This window comes from Sporothrix schenckii (assembly GCF_000961545.1).
Source record: "Sporothrix schenckii 1099-18 chromosome Unknown Cont47, whole genome shotgun sequence".
In the NCBI taxonomy this organism is placed as follows: domain Eukaryota; kingdom Fungi; phylum Ascomycota; class Sordariomycetes; order Ophiostomatales; family Ophiostomataceae; genus Sporothrix; species Sporothrix schenckii.
The window spans coordinates 437,118-464,975 of NW_015971148.1; the positions used below are offsets into that span (position 1 = coordinate 437,118).

Here is a 27,858-nt window from a genome sequence, read left to right on the forward strand (position 1 = left end):
CCTCGAGTACAGGGTAAGACATTGCAGGTCAATCTGCAGGTCTATAACTATTACTGGGCGGCTGGTGCCAATTTTTCTGTAATGAATAAGAATAGAAAGGAAAGTGCACCCTGTGCTCTTTCTTTTTCGTTACAGATGCATTGTCAAGCATGGAAGGCACGATGGCGGCACGCGTAAGTAAACAGTAAGATACATCGCGTATGTACAAGTGTGCAACATCACTTTAGCCGATATCGCTGCAGCCGTCTTTTAGTCTTCCAGAAGCACGCAATGGTCTGTAGTGGTGATGTTTGAGAGCGAAAGGGGGAACTGTACGTCAGGGAGTGCTTTCAATTTAACTTCCATTCCTGACTCCGTCGTGTCTCAGAGGATCACGTACTGCGGAACTAAACGGTCGCGTGGAGCGCCATCTCGAAGGCACCGAGACCGCCTTCTTCCGCTTCGGTCAATGGCCGCTGTGAGTGAGCTGCACGACCCACCTAGGCGAGGCTGCTCAGGGGCCTAGAGGTCACCGCTTTCCGGCAGTATTTACTGGCAGAGAAAGTTCCCACACCGCCTGGCAGAAAAACGAATGGCAGGTTTTTCTTCTGGTTGCTTTTCTGCGTGCCCCACTTTAAAAAAAGTAAGGAAAACGCAGAGCTTCTTGACGTTTGTATTTAAACTCTCGCCTATCTCAAATTTCTGACGAACAGAGACGAGAGACGAGTGCATTGAGCAACAGACACCACGCTCGCTTCTCGCAAACATGTCCGAATCAAAGGCAGTCACAAGAGCGGACACGCTCCCGGCGTCCCAGGTCGACTCTGCCCAGGTACGAACGCCAGCTCGAGGAGACAGACGAAAAGAAGAAGACCACAGGAACAAACAGCAAAACGTGGGGATCAAGAGACGATTGTGACAATGTGACAATACTGACCTCTGAAATCAATAGGCGCTGGCTGCTACCAAAGCGCTCCTGGCGTACATTAAGAAGTCCGCCGCCGACGAGGTCGCCCAGACGGGCAAGCGTAACCTGCTTGCGGACGACGGCGAGGAGGACGGCGCGGCCGCGGGCGCCGGCGAGACGCCCATCTGGCTCACCATCAGCACCAAGCGCCACATCATCGACACCAACCGGCTGCAGCCTCATACCATCACCGTGCCCCATGCCCTCAACAGCGACGACGACGCCACCATCTGCCTCATCACGGCCGACCCGCAGCGCGCCTACAAGGACATTGTGGCCGACGCGGCCTTCCCGGCCGCCCTGCGCAAGCGCATCACGCGCGTGATTGACGTCAACCACCTGGGCAAGAAGTTCAAGTCGTACGAGGCGCAGCGCAAGCTGTTTGCCGAGCACGACCTCTTCTTGGGCGACGACCGCATCATCAACCGGCTGCCCAAGGTCCTCGGCAAGACCTTTTACAAGACCACGGCGAAGCGCCCCGTGCCCGTGGTGCTGGCCAAGCGCCGCCCGCGCGGCGCCGACGGCAAGCGCGTCAAGGCGCCCAAGAAGCCCAAGAAGGCGGCGGCGACGGTCGAGGGCGACGCGGCGCTGCAGGCCGAGGACCAGGCGGCGGCGGTGGCGGCAGCCAAAGCGGGCGCGCGCACGCCGGCGCAGATTGCGGCCGAGATCCAAAAGGCGACGGACGCCGCTGTGGTGCACCTGGCGGCCTCGGAGAGCACGTCGGTCAAGGTGGGGCAGGCCGGGTGGCCGGCGGCACACGTGGCGGCCAACATCGAGACGGTGGCGCGCGAGGTGGTGGGCAAGTACGTGCCGCAGCGGTGGAGCAACGTCAAGTCGATTTTCATAAAGGGCCCGCGCACAATGGCGGTGCCGATCTGGCAGACGGACGAGCTGTGGCTCGAGGGCAGCAAGGACGTGCTCAAGACGGGCTCGGCGCAGCTCAAGGCGTACGAAGAGCGGCAGGCGGCAAAGAAGGAGAAGGCCAACGTGGGCAAGAAGCGCAAGGCCGTGACGGACGGTGCCGCGGAGGCCGAGGCGGCGGCCGACGCGAAGACGGCGTCCAAAAAGGGCAAAGCGGCGGATGCAGCGCCCAAGGAGGCCAGCCGCCCGGCCAAGAAGGCCAAGGCGGTGCCGGAGAGCAACGACAGTGGCCTGGACAAGCAGATTGCTGCGAGCAAAGAGAAGCTGAAGAAGCAAAAGGCGGCGGCCAAGAAGGCCATGGGCATCTAAGCGCGTGTGCGTGGTGTACTATGTACTCTGGGGGGGCTTTGTCTTGTGTATTTGTGTTTTGCTTCCATTTTCACTTTGTCACCTGTCTTTGCATTGACATTCTATTGGCGTTTCAGGCGTGCTTAGATTGGGACGAGGCACCGACAAACAATCCAAAGTACGGTTCTTGTTTATCATTTCAACCTTTCGGCATTGCGAACTGCGACTCGGCATTGCCAACCCAGTTGGCGAAGATCTCACGTGATGTGGTGAGATCTTAAAGTCAACGTACAACTACCATTTGTACCAAAGTAGTCGAAGCGCGACGAGATCGGATACAACCTGACATTTGTCCGTCAGGCGGACTTGCCGCGTTCCTCGTCTACCCCCGGTGACTTTCATTGAGAAGATGCTTCCAATCCCGTTCCGTCTGCAATTGCGCCAATGGTGGTGTATTGTGTATTGCCTCACAAGTTTTACCTAAAAGTGTTTAGCGACCGACTTCAGTGGGGCACCTCCGTGCCTCGGTGGTCGATGCCGTGGTATTGTTTGTTCCTCCGTACCAGAGACATTCTAAAGCATGTGCATGGACTAGCTTAGGCGGGCGCATGTACTAAATTCAGCAGCTCCCTCCAAGCTCTCCCCGCGCTCGACAGTTTTACGGCGCACTTCCCCAGAGTCGACGACTTTACGACGAATCCTCCATCGACCACTTGTTTGCTGTATCTGTTTCGTCAATACCTTTGGGCCTTCATCTTCGACTTGGCATCTCGTCCTCGCATCTCTGGTTGCGTCTGTTTTACGAACTTGACACAGCCTACGACACCTCACACAAAGCACACAAAACACACGACACAATGGGCGCCGTCGTGCTTCGCGAAGGACAAAAGTCCGTCCTAATCACAGGGCAAGTTCTTTCTTCTCGAGCATCTTTAGGAAACGATACGGTGAGAGATGGAGGGCTTGCGACTGAGACGCGTGTACACTAACACCTGCCAGCTGCACGCCTGGCGGCATCGGCCATGCGATCGCCGAGGAGTTCCACGCAAAAGGTTCGAATCCCCTTCTGCTGCCATCGTCCGACGCCCACAAGCACAACTAACCAACGCGCCAACAACAGGCCTCTTTGTCATTGCGTCTGCGCGCCGGCCTGAGGTGCTCAAGGATCTTGCCGCCAAGGGCATTGCGACGGTGCAGCTCGACGTGACCAACGCGGACTCCATTGCCGCGTGCAAGGAGGAGGTGTCGAAGCTGACGGGCGGCAAGCTGGACTTTCTCGTCAACAACGCGTAAGCCTCCAGACACTATGCCACATCCGACTCGTGTTTCTCCGCTAACTGTGCCAGCGGCCGTACGCACACCGTGCCGGCGACGGACCTCGACGTCGACGAGATCCGCGCGACGTTTGAGACCAACGTGTTTGGCGTCATGGCCATGTGCAAGGCCTTTGTGACGCTGCTCATCAACGCCCGGGGCCTCATTGTCAACATCGCCTCGCTCTCCGCTGCCGTGCCCTACGTGTTCGGCGCGTCCTACTGCGCCTCCAAGGGCGCCGTCGTGTCGTACTCGCGCTGCCTGCGGCAGGAGCTGCGCCCCTTTGGCGTCCGCGTCACCGTCGTCATGGCCGGCACCGTGCGCTCCAACATTGCCAACAACGTGCTGCCCCTAGTGCCCGGGTCGCTCTACGAGCCCGTGGCCGACCTCTACGCCAAGCGCCAGGTCTACAGCCAGACCAACAACACTATGGACACGGGCGCGTTTGCGCGCCAGGTCGTGGGCAACGCGCTGCGGCCCGAGGTGCCGCTGCTGCTGCGCGCGTGGTTCGGGCGGCGGGACTGGTTTTGGTGCGGCGGCATGTCCACAATTGTGTGGCTGGGCACGATCCTGGGCGAGTGGATGTCGGACACCTTCGCGTGGCGGACGTTTCGTCTGCAGCGGCTCAAGGACATTATTGACGCGCGACGGAAGCAGGCGATTGCCGACGCGAAGACTAAGTAACCGTGGAGTTTACGACGTGTGAATGTTTACGACGTGTGAAGGAGACGGTGTGTACTTGGGTTGTTTCGGCCCTCGCTCTTTTGTTTTGTCTGTTGTCGCTTGCCGTTCCTCCTGCCCTGCCTCTACTTGTCGCTAGACTGTCTCCACGGCCTCTTGTACTTGCATACATTATAAATATCCTTACTTGAGAATACAATCGCCTGGCCTATCTTGTACTGGGAACAGAAGAGACGGCGTCTACACTTGAAGCCGTTTGGCAAACAGGGTAGAGTTGTGGCTGCAGCACACGTTCGTTAAGCAGCCCCTTCACAGTGGGATCACATATGCAGTGCGACCGTGCCAGGGCTGCATCGTGGTGTGTGATAGGCCAGTCCGCCAGGTTCCTGTAACGAGGGCATGCACGCATCCATTGTGTCTCAAAGCGGACACTTACACGCAACGAGCCAAGCCGACATGCAAACGAACATCGGCGGGTGAAGACCACCCATCAGTGATTCTTGGCCTTACGACGTGATATAAACCCGTTGAGAGCGCGTCCTATCCGACAGGCCGAATGTAATGGGTTTTCTTCTTGTTTAACAGAAGCAACGTGCCCAACCAAAGAAAGCTGCCCGTCCAGACACTCTTATCTCCACGTACCTCTTTCGTGATATCCCCCCAATTTGGCCAGTAATGCCTTCCAGCATCACGGGCGCGCAGGACACGCACAGCGCCGTGCCCCGTGACCCATTGGACGATCCGCACTTTTGGACACTGCCGCCGTGGTACCACTGCCACATCCAGACGCACGCGGGCACGACCATCTTTTGGCTGCCCATCGACACCAAGGAGGGCCGCGTCTACGCGCGGCTGACAACGGATGCGGCGCGGCTGCCGTACATTATCACGCACAGCACGGAAATCCGGCACTCGACAATCCCCGAGGGCCTGTACTTTTACGACGAGCCGGCCAACATGCGGTACTGCATCCGGCGGCACACGGCCGTGGTTGACGGTCTGTTGCGGCTCGGACGGCCCGACGGGGGCATGCTGTGGCCCGAAGGGTCACCGCAGTGGGAGGCGGTCGCGCAGTACTATCGGGACTTTGGCGAGAACCTGGGGCCGATTCACGTGTACAGGGGGCGCTGCTGATGGACGGGACAAGGGGCACTACTACCATACATGCAAGGGGGATATCCTAGTCACATGGCATTCTAGCCGAGTCCTACACAAAAAGAGGTTACGAAGACGAAGTAAGCGCTATCCAGATCGAAAGGAAAAGGGAGATCAACTCCAGGACAAACATGAACAGGTAATACGACAGATTGAAAGCGTTCTCCAACGTCGGGCCCGGCACGTACGGCTGCACCAATCTGTACATCCGCCGGCCCACCCACAGCGCGGCCCGGGCCATCATCCAGAGTCCTTTTGCGGCAGCTCGTGACGTCCTCTAAAGCTCGACCAAGGCCTCGAGCAGCGCCTCCTCGGCGAGCGCGGGGATTGGGAGTGGCGGGACTGGCAGCACCAACGCCGACTTTGAAGTCGTCTTTGGAGCGCGGGAGGCACTGGGAAACTTCTTGTTGTAGGGCCCGTAGAACTCGGAAAACGCAGCCTGCAGGTCCTCGGCGCGCAGCCGCATGTGCTCGCCCGGCACGGTGCGGAAGTGCAGGCCGCCCTTGTCGTCTATGGCCTTGAGGCCCAGCCAGTCCTCTTTGTAGAGCGCGCGCTGGCGCAGCGGGGTGACCTCGGTGCCGTTGACCTCGGCGAACCAGGCCGACTCCTTGGGAATGGCGGTGGTGTCGTTTTCAAACAGGTACATGGCAAAGTTGGCGAGCTGGGCCAGGTTGTCGCGGTACTGGGGGTTGCGCGCGCCGGGGCGCTCGTTATTGATGTCGGCCAGGAAGTTGGACTTGTCGAGGTACTGGGCGTACGCCGTCGCCGTCGACGGGTCGCGGTAGTACTGCGCCGGCACGACGCGGCCCTGCACAAAGCCCGACCACGTGTTGCCGTGCAGCAGGGCCATGGCCGCGCGGCACACAAGGTCCGTGCTGGCGCACTCGACAAACTCGGAGATGCCGTTGTGCTGCGAGCCAAACGTCACGAGCGACCGCACCGGCGGCCGGTTGCAGCGCTCCACGTACGCCCGCAGAAACTGCCCGCCCTGGCTGAAGCCCAGCGCGTCCAGCGCCGGCGCCGTCGACAGGATCGGGTCCGCCGCAATGTCCGCGCACACCTGCGCCACCTGCTCCGTCACGTTGCCCATGAACGTCGCCGACCGGTCGCTGCCGGCGCTGTCGCCCAGGTGCGCAAAGTAGACGAGCGTGCCCGGGTTGACCTCTTCGGCGAGCGCACCCACCTCGCGCAGACCGTCGGCCGCAAAGTTGTCGCCGAGGCCTGTCCGTGCATGTCAGCGTTGTTCCGATGGAAGGGGGAAGCGGGGAGGGGGGGGGGCAGCGGGCTGTGGAGAGATGCCTTACCATGCCAGATAATCAACGGCAGCGGCGTATCGTCGTCTTCGTCGTAGTTCGCGGTCTTGGCTTTCGTCGCAGCCGCCAGGGCCAGCGAGCCGAAGGTCAACAGCAGCTTGATGTGTCGGAAAAGCGCCATCGTGGGTGACTCGTAGGTGAGAGATGAGGATTCGTAGGATTTTCGGATGGAGAGTTGCGAGAGAGAGATGGGGACGACGACAATGGCGATAAGAGCTTAGGCAGCTGTTTATCTATTTACGAAGTACCAGCAGGGGTAGTTGGCTCGGGCAACGCTGATCCTCAGCAGGGCGACCTCAGCCGCATTGGGACGTCACGTGATGTGTCAAGCACGTGGCTGAAACAACGTGTTGACGAGGACCGTGGCTGTTTTGAAGCATTTGGTGAACAGCTTTGTGTGTTTTGCAGCCGGAAGCAGCCGTTGAAACGCAAGAAACCGGGTGAGGCCAGCGGTGTTGAGATATTTCCTTCTCCTGTCGCCGTGGCCTCCGCTTGACTCACGCGGGCGTGGGCGCAGGGCTGTGTCCACTGTAACTACTTGGCCCGTAACAGAAAAAACAGTGGAGCGCTAACATGGAAGCGTACGGAAGGCTGCGGCAACCCTTGAGTGGCGGGCGGCACGGCTGTGACGCAACCTTTCACCCCACTAACGCCGATCTGCAGCGTTTAAATGTACGTCAATTTGTCAATTTTGACATTTTAAACTTCCACGCAGACGACACTTCTACATAAGCCTGCGCCTGCCTCACATCAATATCCTAGGTCCCAGTTGCCGAATGACAAGACCATAATCGACGGCGACCTCTCGACGTCCTCGACATCCTGACATCCTCGACATTCTGACATTCTCTCGACCATCCCCTCCTCCAACACCTCCCCGATATGAGCAGACCACAGGGGCGACCACGCGGTCCCCCACCCGCGGGCCTCAAAGGCTTTGGAAGCGTGGGCGTGGCCAAGCCGGGCGGTGCGTCGCTTGGCAAGGGCGGCTTCGGCGGCTTCGAGACGGCCCGGAGCAAGAGCGGCCTGGCGTACATCGCCGAGCGGGCGGACCTGTCGGCCATTTCGGATGCGCACGCCGTGGTCTCGTTCAAGAACCTCGCCAAGAAGGACAGCACAACCAAAGCACGGGCGCTCGAAGAGCTGCTGGCCCACGCACAAGCACACCCGTACTCGAGCAGCGGCGGCGGCGTGGAGGACGCGATCCTGGAGGCGTGGGTGCAGTGCTACCCGCGGCTGTCGATTGACGATGCGCGGCGGGTGCGCGAGCTCGCCCACACGGTGCAGCTGGCCCTCATGCAGTCGGCGCGCAAGCGCATGGAGCGGCTCGTTCCCAAGGTGGCCAGTGCGTGGCTGGCCGGCACGCACGACCGCGACCGCGCCGTGGCGAAGGCGGCGGCCGACGGTCTGGCCTCGTTCCTGACGACCGACGACAAGACCACCATGTTCTGGCGGCGTCTGCAGCCGCAGATTCTGCAGGACGCGACGGCCGCCATGCAGGAAACGCCCGCCACGCTGAGCGACCTGCGCTCGACGACCCAGGACGACGCCGACCTCAAGTACCACCGAGTGCTCTACAGCAGCCTGTCCCTCGTGCTGGCACTGCTGCGAACGCTGTCCGTCGCCGACACCGCGGGCCTGGCGCACGCCTACACACAATTCTTCGCCGTCGAGGCCCTCTGGAGCCGTGCCGCCTTGTCGCCCGACAGCCACGTGCGGCGCGTGACGTACGAGCTGCTTCTGGCGTGCCTCGAGACGCGGCCGGACCTGCTTGAGGCGCCGGCGCAGCTGGCACGGCTCACCAAGCTGTTGACACAAGACGCGCCCAAGACGAGCCAGGCAGGGTCCGTGGTGGACTACCTGCGGGTCCTGCAGACGCTGACCGAGGCACACCCCGAGATTTGGGCTGACGGCGGCCACCCGTTCATGCGCCTGCGGCCGCTGATCGAGAAGGGCTCACAAGGCACGGCCGCATCGCCCGCCGCACCGTCGCGCAACTTCTGGACACAGCTCGACGCCCTGTTTGCCTCGATGCCGCCACGAGACATTGCCGCCGAAGCAGCGTCATCCGTCTTGGCCTCGTTTCGCAAGGGCCTGTCGAGTCGCGACGAGCCGCAGAGCAATGCCATTGACGGCTGGACGGCCTATTTGTCCATGGTCCGACGGCTGGTGGACGTTGTCACGCCGGACGAGGCACGCGTAGCTCTGGTCGAGGCCAACGTCTTCCCGTTGCTGGACCGCTTCCTGGGCCCGCCGCCGACGGACAATGGTGGCACAGTGTGGGCGACGGGTGCGCACCTCCCCGTCCTGACCCGCGCCTCCCTCCTGGTGGCACGACCGGCCTACGCAGACATTGTCGCCTCGGCACGACGTGAGTGGGACCGGCTCGCCAACAACCTTGCCGGCCGCATGGCCAACTCGCTGCCCGAGGTGTCCAAGGCGTTCACGGCGTCGCAGCAGGCCATTGCCGGCGAGGGCGACCGGTGGTTCACGCTGGTCGCCGACATCCACCGGTCTGTGCAGCAGGTCGAGGCGCGGCAGTCCACCGCAGACGGCGCCGCAGCCAACCTTGTGGAGCACGTCCTCGAGCAGCCGACGCTGTCGCTTCTGCAGAGCGCCGTCGACCTCTTGACCAAGCGCAACTTCAAGCCCTTTGGCGCCGCGCAGCTGGTCCGCGCCGCCTTCTCGCACGCGCCGCATGTATTGCAAGCCAACGAGACGGGCACAGCCATGATTGCGTCTCTCTTCCCCGTCGACGACGCCGAGCAGCTCTCTCTCGTCGTCGCCTCGCCCTCCGCCTCGGCCCTTCTCTCGTGCCTCCGGTCCATGGCCACCATTCCCGCGTTCCACGAGCAGTACACACGCATCTACGCCTTCATCCTCTCTCTCTTGCTGGCCAGGAAGGACGCCGAGCCCGACACCACGGCCAACAGCATTGCCCTGCTCATCTCGGACGCGTCCGATGCCGCTCTCGCCACCAGTCGGCGCAACAGCGATCTGCAAGAGTATCTCGGTGGCGCCTGCTTTGCGACGGCCCAGGGCCAGCTGGCGAGCTGGGACCTCTTCCACGCCGTGTCGGCAGCGAACGCGCTGTCGGCTGCCACGGCAAAGAAGCTTGCCGCGGCTCTTGTTCGCTCTCTCGGCGGCGGCGACACCGCCAACCCAGCCGGTGTCCTCACGGCCCTCGAGACGATGGCCACCAAGACACCCGGGCTGCTCGCCGACGACGAGGAGCTGCACCTGGAGCTCGTCACCAAGCTGCTGGGCATGATGGAGGTCCACGACACGGCTCTCTCGGCCAAGGTGCACGCTCTGCGCGCGCTTGTCGACGGCAGCAGCAGCAGCAACAGCAGCAACAGCCGTACCCGTATCGGTGGTGGCGATGCCAAGGGCGCTCAATCCACGCGCCTCATCAAGATTGTCCAGGACAACCTCGACAGCGCCGGGCCCAACTCGCTCGAAATCGACACGCTCGTCGAGCAGGCCGCCAGCATCGCCAAATCGCCCAACGTCACCGACGAGGACAGGGAGAACCTGTTCCCCAATACCAACATCTGGATGCAAGCCATGCAGGCCTTTTTGGCCACGGGCAGCACCGGCGGCCTGAACCTGAACCCGTCGCTGTCGCTGACGAGCAACGTCGGTGGAGCGTATCTGCTTGTGCCGTCATCCGGCCAGCGGGCCCAAGCCCAACGACAACGACCGGCCGTCCACCGCGACCGCCACGGCCGCTCCGTCCCGGCGCGCATGGCTGCGTACACGACGCAATTGCTGGCAACAGTGGTGGACGACGACAGCGTGGCCCTTGCGGCGCTCCCGCAGGAATTCCAGGTCGAGTTGCTGTATCTCCTGTACCTCGTGGCCGAGCTGGGCTCGGACCAAGTGGCCCTCTCCGAAGCCCACAGCCTGTGGGGCGACCTCACCGATCCGTTTGTGCTCGCCGCCGCCGAGGACGCCATTGCCGCCATCCGGTCCACACTGGCCGGCGTTCTGCAGGCTGGCCGCTCTGACTCGTCGGCCTCGCCACTCTCGGACGCCCTCGTGGCCGCCATGCTTCAGCAGACGCAACAACCGACTGCCCTGGCCGTGTACACGACCCGGGCCCTGAGCGGCCTGCTGCAGACGCGCATGGAGGGCCGCACGTTTTCTGCCACGGTAGACGAGGCGTACGTGGTGAAGCAGAACCTTTGGAAGACTGGTGCAGGCACCGGAACGACCCTCGGCGCACTGGCCTTTCTGTCCGGCTACGGCGAGGTGCTGGTGGCCTCCCCGTCCGTGTCCAACTTTTGCAACCGCCTCATCAGCGACGTCGCCGGCGCCAACCCGCGCGCCAGCAGCGCCAAGGCCCAGTCGACGCTCGAGACGCTCGTCCTGCTCAATGCGTGCGTGGCTGTCTACGAGGTGGGCGCGCTGCCGACGGCCAGCAACCGGCTGATGTTTGCCGTGAAGCAGATTACATCTTGGTTTGGTCGAGGCGATGACGGCGACGATGACGACGACGACAATGACGACAACAAAGAGGACGCGGCTCTCGACTCCCGCATCGCCGCCGAGAGCTGCCGCGCCCTGCAGCGCCTCCTGCCCTGCATCAAGGACATGTATGGCCCGCACTGGGAGCGCAGCATCAAGTACAGCATTGGCTTGTGGGACCAAGCCGCGGCCGTTGCGGCGGCACCCTCGTCGGCGCTGGACGAACACCTGCCCTACGTCTACGCATCTCTGAAGCTGATGGGTGCTCTCGACGCACTGGACGAGCCCAACGACGATCTCGAGGACACGCTGGCCCTGTTTTCCGAGGCCAAGTGGACAGGCTTGCGCCGTCTGTTGCTCGCTCTGGCGCATCGCCGTCCGAGTGCTGCTGCTGCTACTGCTGCTACGAGTTCCACACGCACACAGCCCCAGGGCGTCGTGGATGCACTGCTGAGCCGCATGGCCAGCAAGACGCCCCTCCACCTCTTGACGGCCGACTCGGCGGATCTCTACACGCTTGTTGCCTCCGACTCGCGCGACATCCAGGCCGCCGGCTACGGCTTTCTGCACCGCGCCCTGCCGGCCCAGCAGGAAGAGCTTTCGTTCAACACCATCCTCGAAAAGAAGGAGGCCCGCCTGCCCGACGAGCTGCTCTCGCTGCTGCTCGGCGCGCCCACCCTCGAGGCCTATCCGGACGACGTCCTCGCGACCTTCCCGACGCCCGTGCGCGGCTACCTGCTGGCCTGGCGCCTCGTCTTTGACGCCTTTAGCACCGCCTCCGCCAAGGTGCGCAGCGACTACGTGGCGCACCTCGGCAGCAGCAGCAGCCACGTGGCCGCCCTCTTGGACTTTGCCTTTGACGTGCTCGGCCACTCGGCCGCCCGCCCGCTGAACCTGGACAAGGAAGGCCTGGCGGACCGCGCCAGCATTGCCGCGTACGACCTGGCGGCGGCCGAGGCCTCGCGGTCGGACGAGGCGCACATGCACCAGCTGCTCGTGCACCTGTACTACCTGGTGCTCAAGTACGTGCCGGGCCTGTTCAAGGCGTGGTACACGGCCTGCCGCACCAAGCAGACCACCGTCGCCGTCGAGGCCTGGACGGCCAAGTACGTGTCGGCCCTCGTGGTCGAGGAGGTGCTCGACGACGTGGCCGCGTGGGCCGCGTCGTCGGAGGGGAGGGGCGGGGCCGCCGGCTCTGCCGCGTCTGCCGCGGGCGACGACGACCACGACATGACGATCAAAACCAACAAGCGCGCCCGCGAAGTCGTCGCCGGCTACGAGGTCGACGAGCTCACGCTGTCCATTGCGCTGCGCCTGCCGGCCAACTACCCGATTGACAACGTCGCCGTCGTCGGCCTCAACCGCGTGGCCGTCGACGAGAAAAAGTGGCAGAGCTGGCTCATGATCACGCAGGGCGTCATTGCCTTTGCCAACGGCAGCCTCGTCGAGGGCCTGGCCGCGTTCCAGCGCAACGTGCTCGGCGCCCTCCAGGGCCACACCGAGTGCGCCATCTGCTACAGCATCATCTCCGTCGAGAAGCGCGTGCCCGAGAAGCGCTGCGGCACCTGCAAGAACATGTTCCACCGGTCGTGCCTCTACAAGTGGTTCCAGTCGAGCAACCAGAACTCGTGTCCGCTGTGCCGGAACCCCATCAGCTTCCTGGGGTCCGAGAAGTTTAAGCGGCGGGATGTGGAGTACTGAGGGTGGAGGAGGGCTGTTGTGCATGTAAGACGATGCATCTGTCACATTTGCACAGGCGTTTAGGGATCGGTGTAACAAGGAGTTGGTATTCTCACTGTATTTCTTTTGGGCATTGATATATACTAGTATTTAGAAAGTAGATATATTGTAGGAAGACAAAAATAAAGAGCGTGAGAGACCTCTTTTAGTTAAAAAACTATGATAATAAACAATCAAGCCGACTCATCAGTTTAACAAGAGACCAACAGCAGATGTAGCTAATCCCATACTTTCAATCACAAGAGGACGTCTCACACGTCACACACGAATTCATATTGATCCGAATGCTGCGATCAAACGTCCTCTGCGTGGCACAACCCCAGAAGTTCATCCATACACGCCACTATGTCACACACAGGTCTGCTACACGTCTCCTGCTGACACCCACCGCCGCCGCTACAGCTTCCCGTTCGCCTTGAGCGCCCGCTCGCCGTCCACCAGCACGCACCATCCTTCGTCACCGCGGCCGCCCTCACCCGCCACGACGTCGGTAAAGTGGCCCTTGGTCGTCGCGTACTTGACCACGTCGTCGTCCCACGTGCCGGGCTGCAGCCACACGGCGCCGATGCCCAGCTTCTGCGCGTCCTGCAGGACCTGGAGCGTCACGGGCGGCGGCGTAATGACAGACAGGCCCGTCTCGTGCGGGTGCGGCAGCGCCGAAATGTTGGGCAGCGTGGCGTGGGCGATGCGGTCGACGGAGATGGACGGCGCCGTGGGGTTGATGGGCGTGGCCGGCAGGTCATGGCGGGCATACCAAGCAAAGACTGGCCTATGTTAGCAGATCCAGGAGGAGGCAGCCAGCCCGATGGAAGGGGCGGCGAGCACAGAGAACGCAAACTCACTCTTGTAGCCAAACTTGGCCTGGTTGGTGGAGGCGCCGACGACGGCAAAGTAGGGCTTTGCGAAGAAAGCGCGGGCGTTGGCCTCGGTGGCGGATATGGGGAGAGGCATTGTGCGGCGGGGTGGTGAGACGTCAAGACGTTAAGATGTGAAGATGTGCAGAGCTGGTGTTGAACAGAGGAACGGCGATGTAGATGAGATAAGGTGCGGTTGACATGCAAGCCGAGATCTCTTTCGATGGCGGTGGTGAAATCCGCGGCAGCGATTAGTTGCTCGGCTGGCAGCTGCCGTCGGTGTTAGTGGCGCATTGGGAGGCACCTGACAAATCTGGGCGAGCGAGCGTCGTGTACTGGCACAATATTCGCCTGATATTTTTTCAAATGTTTTGATCATTATATCTGCGTTTTCTATTATTAATAAATGTTTCTTTAGACCAGCAGTCCTTCCACTGGTGCTTGGAGGTATGTTTGTTCAGATGGCCACCTATGCTCACATGTCGGCAAACCAACTCAACACAAAGCTGTTCCTGAGCTAGACTTGTATGTTTCGGAGCGCCCTGTCCGTGTTGAGCATCGCGTTTCACATCACGTCAGCTCTTGCGTTCTTTCGCTCTTCCGTTGCTGCCGGGCGCGTTCCGATCACCTTTCCACCGTTTTTCAGTTGGAAGCTCTCGAGCTCTCGAGCTCTCGTTTCCGGCCCCACTTTTGTGACCAGCAGCTTCACATGGCCTGCCGTCCGCTAAATGCGCTGTAGTTTTAGCGTAGCTTCCCCCTCTAGACGGGGCCGAGGAGACACAGCACATTCGTGACAGCCGTTGGCAGCGGCAATTGGGATCGTCTGACCGTTACAACGTTGTAAAACATGGCGGATTTTCTCCTGATTTTTGTTTCTCATTTTCGACGCTTATTAAGTGCGTCACCTTCGAATTCACCAGCATATGTCAATGTCGCCCGTGGCCGTTGCAGTATTTCTCATCTGTTCCTGCCTCCTTCGTAGCGAGCCGAGCGACCTTAGCTTCCCGCCAGCACCTTCCAAATCAATTCTGAAGCTGCGCAAGCAATGCCCAAGACGACCAGAGACTGCAGCTCCGCAGCCAATGGAACATGTGCCTCGTGACAGAAGTGGAGCCCCAATGCGCGAAAGCGAGACCCGCTGGGCCCACAATTTCCTTACACAGACCACCCCAGAGCACTTGGGCTGCTCTTTCCCCTTCCAGTGTTCCCGGTCGCTGAAGCAGCCCCTTTGGACCAGCCACCCTTCGTTGCTCCTTCCCAACTCCCAAGGCCCTAGCCGGTCGAAGCTTCCCGCGAATTGCATTGTGAAAATTATCTGGGGCACCCAAAAACACGGAGCAACCGCACCGTCCGGAGACAAGCATCGCCCTCTCCAGACTCTCACGATTCGACCTCGTCTCACCTCGCCTCTTCTTTACCAAGCCATTTTGTCAACCCACACACCCGCGCTCCTTTGCCGCCTTTGACGAATCGACGACGAACAGTAAACCGTTTCAATAGACGACGCGACGGTGCGTACGTGGACAACGATAGTCGCTACCGTTGCGATTCCGGCGTTTCCTGGCGCAATTGGCCATTGTCGTTCCTTTTTTTGGCATTTTTGTTTGGTCTCCCCAGCAGCCCAGACCATGGTCCGCCGTCTGGCTGCTGTGCTGCTTGCTCTGCTCTAAACCACATTCATTATCTCGGCTCGTCTCTGCCATTGTCATCTCGATCGCCCTTTTGATCCCGGATACATCCTCCGACTCACCGCCGAGCTTTCGACGATTCAGTTTCCGTCACGACCACACACACACATACACTTTACCACCTCAGCACGGCAGACACAATGTCCGACACGTTGCAAGCTCTCCAGCGGACGGAGTATGCGGGCGTGCTGGTAAGATAGCTCCTTATGGTTCCGATCCCCGAGATGCGAATCGATCCAGCGCATTCGACCGTGACCGGCCGTGATCGTCCGATGGCTCTCAGCGCACAAACACCAGAGTCTCGGCACCAGGATTGCTAACATACCCTTCTCCTAGCCGTATCTCCAACCCGCGCAGGCCGTGCAGGTCCTGCAGGAGCGCATCCGTCGCATCAGCAAGGTCAACACTGAGATTGCCGATTTCCTCGCGGTACGACGTGACTTGTCCACTCTCCCCACGATACCTCGTCTTGCATACAGCACGCATTGGCTATCCTGCCAGCCATTGCCGTACTCGCCCTCGCAGCATACGCTAACGTGTTATATTAGGAGCGGCGACGGGTCGAGGAGCAATATGTTGCGGGCCTCAAGAAGCTCGTCGGCTTTAAAGTGCCTGCGAGCAGTGCCGAGCTTGGGTATGCTGACACCTCCACTCCCACCGCGTTCTTGCGATACTTCTTGTTTCACGTTGTCTGACGTATAACACACAAAACAGCGTCTTCCAGCCGTCCTGGGATAGCCTCCTCCGAACCATTGAATCCACCGCCAACTCGCACCAACAGCTCAGCAGGAACATTGGCAATAACGTTGAGTCCCCGCTGCGCAACTTCCAGGCCAAAGACGAGGTCACCCACCTGTCCACCATGGCTACCAACCTCCATAGCATGGCCAAGGAGCTCGACGACGCGCAGAACCAAGTCGAGAAGCTCACCAAGAAGGGCGGCAAGGCCAACGTAGGCAAGGTCGACGCTGCGACCCAGCGCCTGGACGGCGCCAACCAGCAGTGGGAGAACCAGGCGCCCTTTATCTTTGAGAGCCTCCAGGCCCTCGACGAGTCCCGCGTCAACCATCTGCGCGACCTGTTGACCCAGTTGGGCACACACGAGGTCGATTTGGCGACCACGACGCAGTCCAGCAACGAGAGCCTGCTGGGCCTCATCCTGGACATCAAGACCGACGACGAGATTACCAACTTTTCCCAGCGCGTCATCGACGGCCGTCCCCGCGTCGGCCGCTTTGCCGGCATGCAGACCCGCCAGTCGAGCATTGCCGCCTCTGCCTCGGGGTCTGCAGCGCAGCCGCAACAGCAACAACAACAGCAACAGCAGGGCGACTTGCTGGGTGCCAGTGCACAGCAGGAGACCCCGGCCACGCCAGCTCACGACACGCTGCAGGCAACGCGCCCGGAGACACCACCTACCACCGCCGGCGGCGCATCCGCCGTCTCCGGTACATCCGCAGTATCCTCCCCCGTCGCACCCCGGCCGTCCACGACTGCACGCAGCACGGCTGGCTCAACGTCCACGGGCGCAGGAGCCGCAGCGGCTGGGAGCGTACCACCGCCAGCACCACCCTCGCGTGAGGCCACTGGGTTCCGAGACCTCCCGCCACCTCCACCCGCCGAAAAGGAAAAGGAAAAGCCAGAAAAGCCAGAGAAGAACCTGCGCAGCCGCATCGGCACCATGCTGGGCCGCCGTCGCCAGAGCATCCACGGCGGCTTTGGGCAGCTGATAGGCTCCAAGAACTCGGGCCCCTTCAACCGTATTAGTGTCAGCAGCCACGGCCAGTCCATTTCACCCCGCGCTTCCTACAACAACCTGTCCGAAGCACACGCCACCAGCCGTCTCGGATCCGTGGCTGAGGCATCCGACCGGCCGACCGCCTCCAGAGACGGCGCTGCCCACACGAACGGCACCGGCTTGAGTGGGGTGGGCGTCGCCGACAGCAGCACCCTGAACACCATGACGGTCAACGATATATTCGGCGTGCCGCCACCGCCTGGCCCGCCGCCGTCGCAGCAGAGGACGACGGGCAACGAGCCCGCGCGAGACGCCGAGGGCTACTCGCTGCCTTTGGCTACCAACGACCCGATTTCGCAGGCTCAGCGCGACGCGGCGGCCGCCGGCGCCGGTACCGGTGAGCCGCTCGGCGATGGCACTGGCGAGGACCGGGCGTTCCAGGTGAACATCCAGAAGGAGCCTGTGCAGGAAGAGGACCCGCTGGCGAAGAGGGCGGCGCTGTCCAACATGGCGAGCACGCTTTCGCAGGCCATGCCGAGCCGTAGGGGTGGCACCGTGCGCGGCCGTCGCGATGTGCGAAATACCATTTACGTGCCACAGACGTCCGTCCCAGAGTCCTTGGCCGGCGCATCCCCGTCGGCCGGCGGCAGTACGCCGTCCTCGTTGCCCAATCCCCCCGGTGTGTCGCGCAGCTCGACCTTTGCCTCCCTGGGCTCCACGGCCACGCCAACCAGGCCACCCGCTGTGTCCGCGCTCGCATCCGAGTCGAGCCTCGGTGGCGGCACCGGCTCGTCGGACACGCAGTCTGTCCGCTCCACCACGTCGCTCAGTGCCATGGCCAACCTCAAGCACGTCGACTCGGACGGCCCCGGCCTGCACGCGTCCATCATCGAGTCTGTGTCCGCCAGCTTCGAGAACGGCGAGGTTGCGTCGGCTAAGATCGCCGGTGAGATTGCCTTCTCGTACACGGCGCCGCCTGCCAGCCCCTCGACGCCGCCCACCGCCACCACGACGATCCGCATCAACAACTTCCCGCTGCTCGAGTCGATTGGACCGAACCGCATCTTTGTGCAGAATACATCGAGCCCCGACCAGTTCACCCTCGACACGAGCCACCTGCAGAGCAAGGCCGCTGCCGCCTTTACGTTCCGCGCCCACGCCGAAAACCCCCAGTCGCTGGCCGCCCACTGCCCGCTGGCCATCAAGCCCGTGTGGAAGCCCATGGACGATCAGCTCCGACTGATGTTCCAGTACCGCCTCAACCCCAACTCCCGTCTGGCCCCCTCCGGCCAGCCTGTCGTGCTGCGCAACGTCGTCTTTTTCGCTACGTACGAGGGCCGCGCCAGCACCATTGCGTCCAAGCCATCCGGCACCCACGTGAAAGACCGGCATCTGGTGTACTGGCGCCTGCCGTCCGTGACCCTGACGGCCGCCTGGTCCAAGATTGCCTGCGCCATCCGCGTCGAGGCCGGTGGCGCCGTGCCGCAGCCGGGCAATGTGGAAGCGCGGTGGGAGTATGCTGTGCCAGCGGCTGCGACGGACGCCGACGCCGACGAGAGCAGCATCACCATCAGCCAGCTGCAGCCTGCGACCACCAGCGCGCTCGAGGAAGAGGACGAGGAGCAGGATCCCTTTGCGGACGACTCGTTGCCGTCGCCCAAGACGACGAATGGTGCGGGTGCGGGCACGGGCGCGCCGCTGTGGACCGATGTGCCCTTGGCACGACAGATTGTCAGCGGCAGCAAGTACGAGGGCAAGTAAAGAAGGGGCGGCGTGCCTGTTGGTCCATGTTGCTTCTGCTTTGTGCTGTTGCCTTTGCTTTTGCTTTCTCTTTCTGCTTTCTGCTTTCATTGTTGCCCTTATCCAGCCCTTGCATTGTGTGACCATCCATAACTTGTTTTTCAACGGTACAAAGAAAATCCATCCTCTCCAAAATATTCCTCCATCCCTTCCCAAAGTATATCTTCTCACGCACGTTCCTGCCTCGCTTTATTCTTTTTTTGTTTTACCTTGCTTTTTAGTTCTTGTTCACATTGTCGGCTTCATCGTTTTTGTACTTTGATTTCCACCGCTTGGTTTGCCCGCATCCCCTGTCCATATTGTATGTCTGTTGTATTGCGCCAAATCTCTCTCTGTTATTCTTTTTTTTGTATAGTTGTTAGTCTCAGCCTACCCTCGTCACCCCGAGGTCCCTCACCTTAACCGTAAATCAATAATGTTTTTAATGCACGTGCCGTATGTTGACGGTGATAATGAGAAAGTATCGCGATCCTGAGATCACGCTCCGTATATTGACTGAACAGAAATGAATATAGATACAATGAAAGTGTCACGGAAATCACGGTAATCACGGAAATAAACAAGCCAATGCCATGGCATACCGTGCCATGCTATGCCAACCCCCGGCCGGTTCGCTTCGCCCGAAACATGACGCCATTCGAACAAAACATGCAATTACCAGTTACAATCCCACATGGCTACTCTCCCACGTGTCTTATCGTCCCGTCGTCACGGTCGACGTCCGCGTCTGCTCTTCGCAAAACTCGAGCGTCAGGGCCGCCAAGAACCCGGGGATGCAGCCCTTCTCCCGCACCCAGAACCGGATCTGGTCGTCGATCCGCTGCGCAAACGCGCTCCGCGGGCCGCCGCCGACCTTCATGGTGCCCCGCTCGCCGTCAAAGACGATGCTGTTTTCGTTCTCATCGGCACTGAGGCTCGGGTAGTACACGCTCTCGACGCGCATCTTGCCGTTGGGAATGAAGGTGACGTGCCAGCCCAGGGTGCTCTCGACGGCCTCCTTGAACTCGGCCGACTTGGCCGCCCAGACCTCCTTGAGCCGGCGGCTGGCCTTTTGCGCAGACGCCGTCTCAGCTTGCGCGTCGGCGATCTCGCGCTGGGCGGCGGCGAGCACCGACATGGGGACGGTCGTAAACGGGGGCGCTGCCGTTGACGGTGGAGGGAGGGCCGACAGGGGCGCCCGCGCACCGCTCTTGAGCGCTTTCTGAGCAGCCGTGCCAGCAGCCGCATGACTCTGGATGTGGGCGAGCAGCTCGGCGTTCTCCTGCTTCAGGGCCGCGAGCGTGGACCGCTTGACGGCCTCAAAGTCGGACGTCGGGTTGGACCGCAGCGCGAGCACGCGCACCCCGGCCGCCTGCTTCTCGGCCGCGAGCTGCTCTCGGGTGACGGCCAGCTCCGTCTCGAGCACGCGGTGCGCCGTCTGGGCCGCGGACAGCTCGTCCTGCAGCTTGCGCGTCTTGCGCACCAGCTGGCCGACCTGGGCGTCTTCGTCGCTGCCCGCCGTGCCGTTCGCACCACTGCCGCTGCTGCTGCCGCCGTCGGTCCACGACCGCTTGGTGCCGGCGATCTGGGCAGCGGCCGCAGCGGGCCCGCCAGACGCCTCCAGCGATGCAAGGTCCCTGTGCAGGCCCTCGGCCTCGGCGCGGTACTTGTCGACGAGCTCCTCCAGCTGCTGAATGCGGTCGGCCTTTTGCTGGTCAAATTGACCCGGGTGGAAGGTCATGTCCTCGGTGTCGAACGCCTTGAGCTGGGCGCGCAGATACTCGACTTCCTTGACGGCAAGGGCGCGCTGGCGCTCGAGACGGGCCCGAAGCTTGGTTTCGTTGGCGTTGGTGTTGGCGTTGGTGCTGGCATTCACAAGTGTGGGTGTGCCAAACGAGGGTGTGCCGTCGCCTCCAGAGGACGCACGCGCTGCCTTGAGGCGCTCCACCTCGGCAGCCAGCTCCTTCTTCTGCATCTCCAGTGCGCGGATGTCGGCATCCCGCTGGGCCATCTCGGGCTCCAGCGCGCCAATCTTCTCCGTCAGCTCGGCCGTGCGGTACCGCGCCTCCATCAACGCCTTGGCCACGGCCTCGGGCGAGTCAAACTCGCTCGACGACGCGCCGTCCATGCTGTGTTCGGTTTCCGTCTGCAGGTACGCCGCCCAGGCCCGCCGTTCGGTCTCGAGCCGCTGCCGCTGCATGCGCTCTTCGTGGAGCTCCTGCTCGAGGGCGCGCGCGCTCTCCAGCTTCCGCAGCAGCGACCGCTTCTCCTCCTCGACGACCTCAACCGCCTTGTGCGCCTGCCGCAGGTGCCGCAGCTCGGTCAGCTGGTCGCGGTTGGTGGCCTCGAGGGCGCGGATGTGGTTGACCTGGTCCTTGAGCTCGCGCCGGATGATCTCCATGGTCGCCGCATCGCCCGTCTGGGCTTTGAGCCGCAGCACCTCGGCCTCGAGCTGGCCCGTCTGGGCATCGCGCGCGACCAGCTGCTGCTGGGCCTGCTGCAGGGCCGCGTCGCGGGCCGCGGCCTCCTGCGCGGCTTCCTGCAGGCGGCGCTGTGCCGTCGCCAACTGCTCCTGGAGGTCCACGGCCCGCCGCTCGCCCATGCGCGCCGCGTCCTCCTTGGCAACGCTTAGGTCGTCGAGCTGCTCCTGCAGGGCCCGCGCCTCGTCCTGCGCCGCCCGCACCTTCTGCTCGAGGTCTCGCTGCCGCGCGTCCTGGTCGCCGCGCGCCGCCTCCAGCTCCTCGTGCAGCGCGGCCATCTTGCGGTCGGCCGCGCCGCGCTCGGCCTCGGCCGCCTGCCGCTGCTTGAAGTCGTCCTCGGCCTTGCGCCGCGCGTCCCTCAGCTCCGTGTCGTGCTGCAGCCGCGCCATTTCCTTTTCCTGCTCAAACGTGTTGACTTGGTACTGCAGCGTGCCCACCTCGGCCTTGAGCTCTTCGATGCGCCGCCGCTGCAGCTCGTACTCTTCGGCGTCGGGCGGCGCCATGTTTTCCTTGCTGCTCTCATGCGAGGTGGCCCGGTACGACGAGGTCGGGGCGCCGACCGACTGGGTGTCGGGGATGGCGCTGTGTCTGGACGAGGGCCGCGAGGGTGTGTTTTGTTGGTGTTGTTGACGTTGTTGATTTTGTGGGGCGCGCTGTTGCTGTTGAGGCGTGGTGCGTTGTTGCGTGGGTCGTGACAGACCCAGCCTCTCGCGCGCCGACTGCGTCGTGCCGTGTGATCTCGCGAGTCCGCTGCTGCTGGCTGTCCGTAAATGCGCTCGGCTGCCGCTGCCGTCGCCGTTGACGCCGCCTTGCGCGACCGGCTGTCTGTTGCCTCCTGGTCCGCCGACGGGACTCATCTTTCGTTTTGTTGACCGGACGCGTGTCTCCCACCTCGTAGACGTGTCGTCGTGTTGTTGGACGCCGTCGTGGTGCGGTGTGGGCGTACAGGAGCAGCGAGTGACTGGGCAGTGTTGAAGGTGATGATCAAAACGCGTCTAGAGCGCCTGCAGCTAACAAGAGAAGCGCTTCCGCGTGCGGCCCAGTAAGAAGGGACCCATAATTTTGTATGAAACTGGTCACGTGTCACTGTTTCGAGTGGGGCTGTTGGTCAATGACAAAGAAAGCATCAAATCTCGGCCGGTTGCATTCACTCTGTTGGAAGGATATCGTTTCGTTGGGATGGAAGACATTAGGCGTCTCTGATCACGATCGCTGTGTTTTCTGTATGCTCCCAGTCTTTGCCTCCAGTTGCGTGGACAATGCAAAAGTTGACGAAACTGGATACACTCAAATAACAAATAGCTCCACTGAGCGACTAAACGCACTAAGACGCTAGCTCTCTTCTGCTGTTTTTCTGGGCGAGGGGCTGTTTCAGACAGTGTGTATAGCGGGCAGAATGGTTACAAGTGGAACCTCGCAGCTTCACACAAAAAAGCTCCCTCTGGCGCTATTCGATGCTCGGATTCTCGGTTCGCCTTGTCGCTCTCTCGCTCACTCCCCACTATGGCGTATGGCTCTTGACCTTTGGCAAACCTGCTGCAGCTGAGGCAGCTCCCGACCACTGTTGACTTTGACGTTCCTGGACATCCTCTTCCCTCTTCTCCTGCCTCTGTGCGAATAGCTTCATTTCCGGCATAGCGCAGCCAGCGACGAAATCGACATCTGCCATCATGCGCTCCGCGACGGCAGGGCTGCGCGTCTTGGTCCGTTCCCTTGACATTATCTCGTGGTCGCTTAAGGCTGCGCCGTCTTCGTGGCTTGTGTCTTGTGTCTCCATTGTCCTGCTAACGTCTACCCGCAGAACGCCGGTACCAATGCCGCGCCATTGCGGAATTCCCGTTTCCCGTGCCTCTGCGACCAGCGCCTTGTCCACAACAGCTCCGTTCTCCGCCGGCCACGGCACGGCCACAGCCCCATCTACCCCCGATTCACACATGTCCGCCTTGCCTCGAACGCGTCAAGAGACACCACTCCTCCGCAGAGCGAAGACCGTGCGGAAGCCGCTGTTCCGTCGTCTTCTTCCTCCACCACCCCGACGTCCTCCATATCCACAGCCTCAACATCGTCCTCGAGTACACCGCCGTCGTCTGCCGAGGACTGGGAAGAGAACCCCAACTTCAACATTGAAAAGTTCTCGGAGCTGCCGCACACCAATTTCGGCGTGAACCAGCACATGATCATCAACGACGAGTTTAAGGAAGCGCTGCGGCAGATTTTGTGGCAGTTCCGCGCGCCCATCCGCTATGCCTTTGCGTACGGGTCGGGCGTCTTCCCCCAGAGCGCGCCCAACGGCCGCGTGCCCACCGAGGCCGAGATCAAGGCCATCCACCCCAAAGCGCCCTTGGCCGTGCAGCGCGCCCAGGACGGCTCGCCCAAGATGATTGACTTTATCTTTGGCGTCACCTTCACGCAGCACTGGCACAGCCTCAACCTGCACCAGCACCGCGCGCACTACAGCGCGCTGGGGGCGCTCGGCTCCGGCGCCGTGTCGTACGTCCAGGACAGCGTGGGCGCGGGCGTCTACTTCAACCCGTACGTGGTCGTCAACGGCATCCTCGTCAAGTACGGCGTCGTCAACCTCGACACGCTCTGCGCCGACCTGAGCGAGTGGCAGACGCTGTACCTGGCCGGCCGCCTGCACAAGCCCGTCAAGATCCTGCGCGACGACGCGCGCGTCCGCCTCGCCAACCAGATCAACCTGCTGTCGGCGCTGCGCACGGCCCTCCTGCTGCTGCCGCCCGCGTTTACCGAGCGCGAGCTCTACAGCACCATCGCCGCCATCTCGTACCTGGGCGACCCGCGCATGCGCCTGCCCACCGAGAACCCGCACAAGGTCGCCAACATTGTCGACCACAACATGAGCAACTTCCGCCGCCTCTACGCGCCGCTCATCGACACCCTGCCCAACGCCCAGTTCAACGACAGCCGCTGCACCCAGCGCGGCTGGCTCGACGACGCCGACGCCAACCTGCAGCTCGCCCAGGACATGGACCCCGTGCGCCGCGGCAACATGGTGCGCCGCCTGCCCAAGGCGTTCCGCGAGCGCCTGTACTTTCAGTACCAGAAGCAGTTTGCCATCCCGCGCGGCGAGTTTGACCGCATGATGGCCCGGACGCGCGACGAGGACGACGCGGCCGCCGGCGGCGGGTTCCGGCGCCAGCAGGCGACCGACTTTGAGCGCCGCATCGTCGACGACGACGACCCGGCCACGCTGCGCAAACACGTGCGCCACGTCATCCGGCAGACCATCAACTGGCCGAGCACGTCGCAGAGCCTCAAGGGCGTGCTGACGTCCGGCGTGGGTCGGTCGCTGCGGTACATGGGCGAGAAGATGGCCAAGTTCCGGCAGGGCAAGAAGACGGCGCACGAGCCAGAGGCCAACACGGCGTCCAAGCCCGCGTCTGCAGACGGTGCGTCCGAGACGTCGACGGAGAAGTCGACCGATGCATCGTCGGAGACTTCCAAGGACTCGGGAAAGAAGGCGTAACCTGCCCTCATGACCAAAACCTGTACATATCGGCAGCTCAACCGCTGCCATAGCTGTCATTCGTTTTCCTTTTCTTTTATGTTCTCTTTTGTACACCCGGCAAACTGCACCGCACAAAGCATCTACACGGCACACCAGTGCACCAATGCACAGTTTCTTTTGTTGACAGAAGGGAAAGACGGACGGCATCCTACACGGGGCGAGGCATGGCGGGGAATCCTGTTCCTATACATTCAGAGTAGACTATGGTAGCGACTACAACATTTGCTTTTTCAAAATACAAAAGCCCGCCGCCTGTTTTTTTTTTTTATTTGCCCACCCACCACTCGCGGTGCAGCTTGTTCATGCCCCGTTGCAGCGCCACGACCGCCGCGCTCATGTGGTCCTCGTACGTAAACTCTTGCAGCCACACGTCGGCAAAGTGCTCCGTCTTTTGCAGCCGCGCCGCCATGGCCCGCGTGTTTGTGCACATGTGCTTCTCCGCCAAAAAGTCCTGCCGCGCCTTGAACGTCGCGTCCGTGTCGTCCGGCTTGGGGAACACGTCGAGCTCTTCGCCCGTGCCCGAGTTGAGGTACAGCACGGGCTTTTGCCGCCCGTCAGCCGCCGCCGGCGGTGGCTGGCCGAGGAACGCGGCTTCTTGCTCCGCCACAATCGACTCGTCGTTGAACCAAATCGACGGGCTTGCCGCCATGTAGACGTCAAACAGCCCCGGGCTCGTAAACAGCGCGTACAGCGTGAACAGCCCGCCAAACGAGTGGCCCGACAGCACGCGCGTCGCCAGCCGGTCCCACGCGGGCAGCGACGGCAGCAGCTCGCGCGACAGCAGCGGGATGACGACGTCGACCAGGGTCGCGTGGAACGTCGCCGCGCCGCCCAGCTTCATGTACACGGGGTGGCCGTCACCATCCGTCACCTCGCGGCCGTCCGCGTCCTTGACGGGCCATTGCGGCAGGCCCTTCTTGGCGGGCGGCGTGAGGTCAAACGACCGCCGCGCGGGCACGTACACCGTCTCCGTCTCTGCGTCGGGGTAGCCGATGGCCACGATGATGGACTTTCTCTTGGCCTCAAACTGCTGCCGCCGCGCAATGTCGGTGGCCGACAGAAAGTAGGCGTTGCCGTCGAGGACGAAAATGACGGGGACGGCCGCAACGTCCTCCGCAGCGTCCTTGGGCGTGCCGTCGGCGTGCCAGTCGAGCGGCCACGAGACCATGACCTGGAAAGGACCATGTTCGGTGTCGATGACCGTCTGGCGGGTGTTGGGCACGCCGTGCGTCGCGACCGTAGCTTTTGTCATGGCGGAATGGGGAAACGGTAGAGTTGGAAATATGACGGTCAGCGTGGGGGACGATGTACGCTCTTACAGATACGTACAAATGGGCATCCTTTGGCTTTTGTACGAAATGGTCGGTGCTGTTCGAAGAAAGACTGTGCAACCGAAACATCACACATAGGCTCTCTGAGCGTCGGTCGTGGGGCGTTAAGCGTTCCCTGGCCAGGCTGCATGAACTTGGAATCCCCTGAAGCTTAGTCTGTACGCGTCCGTTCAGTGCTATAGAGGATGCCCTAGCTACTACTTTAGGCAGCAGTATCGGGCGGGCGGCAGCCGCAATGTGCATCTTGTCCGATGAAGATCATCAGAGTCAGCTTATTAGATCTACAACGCATGTCGCAAACACGAGAAACGGTGCATTCTGGATGTTGAACTATTAGATGTCAGTTGTTCAGCTCTCGGTGGTAATTCCTGGAGTAAGAACCTCAGTTGGCTGGTGGCCGTTGCCACGCTTGAAAGCGTTTCCATCCAAATGGCAACATATGTCCATTGACAGATCTTACAGTGAAGGGCAAAAGCAGTTTAGTTATCGTGACGATGTATGAAGTATCTGAACAGGGATATATCTGAACAGGGCCGACCAAACGACTTGTCCTGCTTGATTTACGTCCTTGTAAAAACCCTTGGATGTTGTTGCACTATTACAATTTTAAGGGTTTATTTTGTTCAATGTTATTTTATTTTATTTTTTTAAGTTTTTGTTTGGTTCTGACTTTGACGATTTTTAAAATAAATCCAGGTGAAGCATTCTTACTTGCAATGTTTACATATTTCCATTTCGCTGCTTTCGCAAAACCAACGATAAATTTACGGACGACAAGACAACAAACAAGAACAAATAAATAACAACACGTTACAAAACGAATGCGAATGTTGATTGTCTTGAAAGAAACAGCCAAAAAGGAAGGGTGTGATCGATCTCGGGATCGAACCGAGGACCTACGCCGTGTTAAGGCGTCGTCATAACCAACTAGACCAATCGACCTATGAGGGGAATTTGATGTCAAAACCGGCCGCCGGTAGCGTATATGATGGCGGTGACGGTGGGGGATAGCGAGAGATTTTACGGGCATTCGAAGAGGTCCTCGGAGTCCTAGACGTGTTGGGAAGCCATCGTGGAGATCGATTCTGAACGCTACGCTCCGAGTGGCTGCAATTTATGGGGCGCCTTTTCCTACGGTGTAATTCCTCTGTGTGAATCGCCACTCACGACACCAACAGAACGGGTACCAACGAATCGTCCTAGCTTTGTTTCGTTGTCTGTTGCGGCCTGGTGGTTTACTAAGTACCTCCCTCTTGACACGCTCTAGTGAACAATGGAAAATCCCCTGACTGGGAACAGACATATGTACGATCGGAGTACAGGGATAGAATTTGTATGCATGTTGAGAATATGTTGAGAAAAAGTGCAAGTCATGTCAATTCGCTGATAAAAGCAGAAAGCAGAAAAAAGTCTAGCATGCAGACAAAATGCAGTGCGCGGTATAATGATGCCGTTGCTCATGGTTCCCTAATCAAACAAGGGAAAAACCACTCAAAAAGCCAAACCCAAAATTGTCCTCCCGTAAAGATAAAAAAATCCAGTCCCAAAGTGAAAGTCGCGGCAGCGACAAAAAAGTTGTAGAAACGAAAGAGAAATCCAACGCCATGGTCTCAGACCAGTGGTACAAGTAA

At 61.0% G+C, this 27,858-nt stretch overlaps 10 protein-coding genes and 1 non-coding gene across 11 annotated transcripts; 6 read left to right on the plus strand and 5 right to left on the minus strand.

Moving 5' to 3' along the window:
• Window positions 1–745: 745 nt before the first annotated feature.
• Window positions 746–2,176, plus strand: SPSK_03342 (ribosome biogenesis protein UTP30; the record flags this gene model as incomplete). The annotated part of the gene is made up of 2 exons (XM_016730180.1): window positions 746–811; window positions 932–2,176. 2 exons carry the CDS (start codon window positions 746–748, stop codon window positions 2,174–2,176), a joined length of 1,311 nt encoding a protein of 436 aa, XP_016584723.1.
• An 836-nt stretch (window positions 2,177–3,012) lies between these two features.
• On the plus strand, window positions 3,013–4,153 carry SPSK_10527 (1-acylglycerone phosphate reductase; the record flags this gene model as incomplete). The annotated part of the gene is made up of 3 exons (XM_016736905.1): window positions 3,013–3,102; window positions 3,155–3,444; window positions 3,502–4,153. The coding sequence occupies 3 exons, from the start codon at window positions 3,013–3,015 to the stop codon at window positions 4,151–4,153; spliced, it is 1,032 nt and encodes a 343-aa protein (XP_016584724.1).
• A 672-nt stretch (window positions 4,154–4,825) lies between these two features.
• SPSK_03696 (uncharacterized protein) lies at window positions 4,826–5,284 on the plus strand (the record flags this gene model as incomplete). The annotated part of the gene is made up of 1 exon (XM_016730531.1): window positions 4,826–5,284. The coding sequence occupies one exon, from the start codon at window positions 4,826–4,828 to the stop codon at window positions 5,282–5,284; it is 459 nt and encodes a 152-aa protein (XP_016584725.1).
• Window positions 5,285–5,582: 298 nt separating this feature from the next.
• SPSK_03444 (palmitoyl-protein thioesterase) lies at window positions 5,583–6,739 on the minus strand (the record flags this gene model as incomplete). Its single annotated transcript, XM_016730282.1, has 2 exons — window positions 5,583–6,526; window positions 6,610–6,739. The coding sequence occupies 2 exons, from the start codon at window positions 6,737–6,739 to the stop codon at window positions 5,583–5,585; spliced, it is 1,074 nt and encodes a 357-aa protein (XP_016584726.1).
• A 761-nt stretch (window positions 6,740–7,500) lies between these two features.
• SPSK_10503 (ring zinc finger protein) lies at window positions 7,501–12,789 on the plus strand (the record flags this gene model as incomplete). Its single annotated transcript, XM_016736891.1, has 1 exon — window positions 7,501–12,789. The coding sequence occupies one exon, from the start codon at window positions 7,501–7,503 to the stop codon at window positions 12,787–12,789; it is 5,289 nt and encodes a 1,762-aa protein (XP_016584727.1).
• Window positions 12,790–13,224: 435 nt separating this feature from the next.
• On the minus strand, window positions 13,225–13,779 carry SPSK_03661 (uncharacterized protein; the record flags this gene model as incomplete). Its single annotated transcript, XM_016730496.1, has 2 exons — window positions 13,225–13,592; window positions 13,671–13,779. 2 exons carry the CDS (start codon window positions 13,777–13,779, stop codon window positions 13,225–13,227), a joined length of 477 nt encoding a protein of 158 aa, XP_016584728.1.
• A 1,731-nt stretch (window positions 13,780–15,510) lies between these two features.
• Window positions 15,511–18,869, plus strand: SPSK_02988 (uncharacterized protein; the record flags this gene model as incomplete). Its single annotated transcript, XM_016729833.1, has 4 exons — window positions 15,511–15,561; window positions 15,707–15,799; window positions 15,919–16,004; window positions 16,085–18,869. 4 exons carry the CDS (start codon window positions 15,511–15,513, stop codon window positions 18,867–18,869), a joined length of 3,015 nt encoding a protein of 1,004 aa, XP_016584729.1.
• A 733-nt stretch (window positions 18,870–19,602) lies between these two features.
• SPSK_03055 (mitotic spindle assembly checkpoint protein MAD1) lies at window positions 19,603–22,224 on the minus strand (the record flags this gene model as incomplete). The annotated part of the gene is made up of 1 exon (XM_016729898.1): window positions 19,603–22,224. One exon carries the CDS (start codon window positions 22,222–22,224, stop codon window positions 19,603–19,605), a length of 2,622 nt encoding a protein of 873 aa, XP_016584730.1.
• Window positions 22,225–23,037: 813 nt separating this feature from the next.
• On the plus strand, window positions 23,038–24,854 carry SPSK_03221 (MMP37-like protein; the record flags this gene model as incomplete). The annotated part of the gene is made up of 2 exons (XM_016730062.1): window positions 23,038–23,070; window positions 23,169–24,854. 2 exons carry the CDS (start codon window positions 23,038–23,040, stop codon window positions 24,852–24,854), a joined length of 1,719 nt encoding a protein of 572 aa, XP_016584731.1.
• Window positions 24,855–25,161: 307 nt separating this feature from the next.
• Window positions 25,162–26,148, minus strand: SPSK_03509 (uncharacterized protein; the record flags this gene model as incomplete). The annotated part of the gene is made up of 1 exon (XM_016730347.1): window positions 25,162–26,148. One exon carries the CDS (start codon window positions 26,146–26,148, stop codon window positions 25,162–25,164), a length of 987 nt encoding a protein of 328 aa, XP_016584732.1.
• Window positions 26,149–27,095: 947 nt separating this feature from the next.
• On the minus strand, window positions 27,096–27,169 carry SPSK_11289. Its single transcript has one exon. It is a non-coding gene; the product is annotated as a tRNA-Val (tRNA).
• Between the last annotated feature and the right edge of the window lie 689 nt (window positions 27,170–27,858).